Source organism: Wyeomyia smithii, chromosome 3 (assembly GCF_029784165.1).
Source record: "Wyeomyia smithii strain HCP4-BCI-WySm-NY-G18 chromosome 3, ASM2978416v1, whole genome shotgun sequence".
In the NCBI taxonomy this organism is placed as follows: domain Eukaryota; kingdom Metazoa; phylum Arthropoda; class Insecta; order Diptera; family Culicidae; genus Wyeomyia; species Wyeomyia smithii.
The window spans coordinates 273,262,685-273,266,803 of NC_073696.1; the positions used below are offsets into that span (position 1 = coordinate 273,262,685).

Here is a 4,119-nt window from a genome sequence, read left to right on the forward strand (position 1 = left end):
TTTTGCAGGAAGATGCTCTGCATTATGAAGAACCATCATGCAAGAAACTAACGCTCTAGGACATCATTTACCTCCCCTGGACGATAATAGGTAAACCCTGACGAAAATAGAGCCGATACCCTATTTGAATATTTGTCTCAGAACGTTTCCTTCTGAAAACTGTTGTTTCTAAAGAATAAATAATACGAACAAACAAAATCAAAAATTTTGGACAGCATTTTGTCGAAAATTGGAGAGTGATATTTTCTAACGTTATTATACAAGCCTATTCAGCTCGAACTAATTTTACAAACCTTCGTCAAGAAGAAATCTTTATTGGGTGGGTAATTCTTATACTCGAATAGTACAATCAAAAACGTGCAACAAATTTAAACCTGGTAGTGATGTAGCTGTTTTTTGTGCAACTTAAAAATAAATACTTTTAACACTAATCTTCGAGACATCAAGTGAAATGGATATGAATCTTTCGGTCTAATGAAATGATGTTAACAATAACGAGTAGATTGAAAAATCAATGACAAATAAATATCGTTAAAATACTAGATGTTAGTAGAAAATTTGGTATCGATTTTGTGTGTAATTGGTTTGCAATGTGTTAGTAAAAATAAATAAACTCACTTCTTCTCCTCCTCAGCAGTCTTATTCTTATTAAACACACTCTTCATCATATGTTTCTTCATGTCTTTGGTTGACCTACGCAAGCTGCTGCGTAGCGTGGAACCCACTTTATCCGTTGTTCCGGCGGCGATGGGAGTGTAACCATCGCTAGATGGTTGTTTGAAAACTGCGCGCGGCGTTTCCACAATGATTGACATTTCTAAAGTGGACTGCTTCTCCTCCTGGTCCACCTCCTGCTGATCCTTTGGTTTGTTTTTCTGCGTCTTACGACGCAAGCTGTGCCGAATGCTAGCCATCAAACCACTGTGAGGTTCCTCCGGTTTGGGAGCTTTTTCCGCAGCGTCAATGTCCAACTCCTGATGCTGTTGTTTGGGGTGAATTAATCGACGGAAGCTGCGCCGAATGGCGTCTTTAACTTTGTGGGATTTGGAATCACCGGAAGAAACTGCCTCCGGCAGTTTAAACTCCACTTGCTCTTGTTTTGGGTCCTCTTTTTTACGGTAGGCTCTTTGGAATGGAGCAGGATTTGCGAACAGATCAACATCCTGTTCTTCGTCTTCGAAGTCATCGACTTCCTCGAACTGTACGTCCGGGTTAGTGATGTTAATACGAAGCTCTTCCTTAACGGATGTTTCTTTTACTACTGAAAACGTCGCTTGAGTGGGCGTTGAAATCTCTACAACTTGATTGTTCTCTTCTTTCTTTTCCTCCAAGACTTCTTTGGTTTCGGTTTCTTGCTCATTTTCAAGCTGTTCCAACTGTTTGATTTTAACCGATAAATTACTGATATGTTTAACATCAATCAAACTGCGACGAGTTCTGCGGACAGCGCTCGTTGAACCGACCGCGGACTTCTGCTTCAGTACCTTCGCCTCGTTGATGCTATTCTCCAACTCCAACTGATAGCAGTCCAGTTCCTCACCGATGTCCAGTTGTTCCTCGCTAATCACCGAAAGCGATTTACGCTTTGTCACAGTAACATTCCGTTTAGGTGTGGTAAGTTTTACCTCCTTAGAAGGATCCGGACTGAAGACAAGGTTCTTAGATAGCATTTGGCATGGTGTTAGTGCCGTCGGTGGTAACTCCTAAAAACGAAATAAATTTTAGTATATTATTTGCAAGTCAGGAATCAACAATTTCACCTGAAAGTTAATCCTATGGTTAACCGATGGAGTAAACGGAACAGCCAAAGCATAGGTTGGCATTTCCAGCGCAGGATTTTCAAAACCCTGTAGCGGATTGGAGACACTTGTGGCTTCCCCAGCAGCTACAGCTTCCATTTGTGCCGAAGGACGTACGATCTCGAACGGATTAAGTCCTTCTCCGTTATCTTTTCCCTTGATATTCAGCGCACCATTCACAAAGCAGCTTTCGTTCTCCTTCTTCGCCGTTTCTTCATTTCGCCAAACCTCGAACGGGTTAGGAGCCGGCTTATCAGCTGCTGCTAGATTTAATCCCGGATTAACGAAGCAACTATCTTCAAAGCTCGAATGCTTTTTCTTCTTCTTGGGTGGCTTGCGAATCACTTCGAACGGGTTTTCCCCGTTACTGCCAGCAGCCAGTTCCGCGATCGATTTCACCTCCATACAGGAATCGGAGAAGATGTTGTAGTTCTCCTTATTGCTGCTGTTATAGCGGAAGCTGGGATTCTCAAACCCACTGCCATCGATCTGCTTGTTGTGGATCGGAGTGGACGACGGAATACTGAAGGTTTGATCCGAAAACGAATGGAATGGATTCGTGTCGGCATGGCGCTTTCGTTTCTTCCCTGGGGTCTCGACTGCCGGTGGCAGTAACTCGAACTGGTTGTTGTCCACTATTGGTGCCATCGTTGTTGATGGAACGGTAATAAAACGGTCAGTTTGATGGAGGAACAATTATACACTTTGTGGAACAAATTCAGATTGGGTACCACAGTTACTTTTAATGATAAAAGAACATCAGTGTGTAATAAATTTGATAAAAAATAAACAATTATTTTAGAAATAATTAAAGTTTAACTTGATTTAATTTCGAAGAACCTTTTGCGTAAACCGCAACCGAATTGTTTGTAACTGTTTTTTGTTTTGAGCGGCACGACAGTTGGCGGCGCCGAAGTGAAAAGCAGTAAGACTTTTTATGGCGGAGTTTATAGCAATCTGCAGCGCCACGTAGTTGTCGTTTCGCAAACCAAACTGGAACTGGGAGAATTTGAAGCTTGTTCCTTGTTGAATCTTGACCTTTTTTTTTAATTAAGATGACATGCCAATTTCTTTCCTCCTCTTATCTATTAAAACCATACTCTATTAAGTAAAAACTTTTATTTACAAAACATCTACTGCGAACAGACGGCATGACTAATTATATACGTTTTAATTAATATATGTGGCATTATTACTTCTCGGCAAACGATCGAATTTGGCATCGAACTTCAAGTAGATTAACTTTACTTCCTATAATAGCATACAATTTGGTTGTTTGTTTGTTTGTAAATTGGTGTACTGTTTTGTTACTGCTTCCGTGCTTGGCGCGTGACGGTGCGTATTGTGTTTCGTTATGCGGGCGTTAGGCTAGCTTACGGCAAATTGTGAACAGCTTCCCTCCTCCATTTTGTTTCGGCTAGATGGAATTGATACGGCACAAGCTACAGTCGAGCTGGTAGTGCTATTCAACCGGAGCAACCACCGATGGGGTCTGCGGTCGGGCAGACAAGCAGCTGGAGGTCATATTCATCAGTGGTCCGATCAATTCGATCGGCAGTGGGAAGATGATGGTGGAGTTCTTCTCACCGGCGATGCTGCTGAGAGTTTGTAGGTAGCGCAGCTGCAGGGCAGCCGGGCTCTCGCACATAATGTCGGAGGCTTCCTTCAGCGCACGGGATGACTTCATCTCACCCTCAGCAGCAATAACCTTGGCACGGGCTTCACGGGCGGCCTCCGCTTCCGCGGCCATCGATCGCTGCAACGATTCCGGAAGCGAGACGTCCTTACTGCGAGTTAGAAAATAAAATTCTTACAAAACTCCCTAGTTATTTCATTAAAAGAAAACCTCACATTTCAACTCGCTCGACTTGAACACCCCACGGATCGGTGGCTTCATCTAGCGTAACTTGCATCGAATGGGATATGGTTTCACGTTCCGATAACAGCTCCGATAGGTTCCTCGTACCCAAAACATTCCGTAGCGTAGTGGCAGCCAGCAGTCGGGTAGAATGGCTGTAGTTGGCAACCTGAACGACGGCGTTCAGTGGATCACGGATGCGGTAATAGACGACGGCATCCACCGAAACAGTCACCGAGTCACGCGTTAGCACTTCCTGGGGTGGAACGTCAAACGAAACCGTACGCAGGTCCACTTTGCAGTAGTTGTCGATACAGGGCAGCACGAAGAACACACCGGGACCACGAGCACCGCCGGATCTGTGTGGAAAATGTTGAAACAATTAGCATTTCTCTAAATGATTAGCATGTTTTAATGCAAGTTCCAAACTTATGCGTGTACAAAATGTCTATGATGGAAGTG

At 43.5% G+C, this 4,119-nt stretch overlaps 1 protein-coding gene across 1 annotated transcript; it reads right to left on the reverse strand.

The window, feature by feature from the left end:
* Window positions 1-298: 298 nt before the first annotated feature.
* Window positions 299-2,695, reverse strand: LOC129732402 (uncharacterized). Its single transcript, XM_055693255.1, has 2 exons — window positions 1,761-2,695; window positions 299-1,703 (listed from the first exon to the last, which is right to left on the reverse strand). Exons 1-2 carry the CDS (start codon window positions 2,445-2,447, stop codon window positions 615-617), a joined length of 1,776 nt encoding a protein of 591 aa, XP_055549230.1. The 5' UTR covers window positions 2,448-2,695; the 3' UTR covers window positions 299-614.
* Between the last annotated feature and the right edge of the window lie 1,424 nt (window positions 2,696-4,119).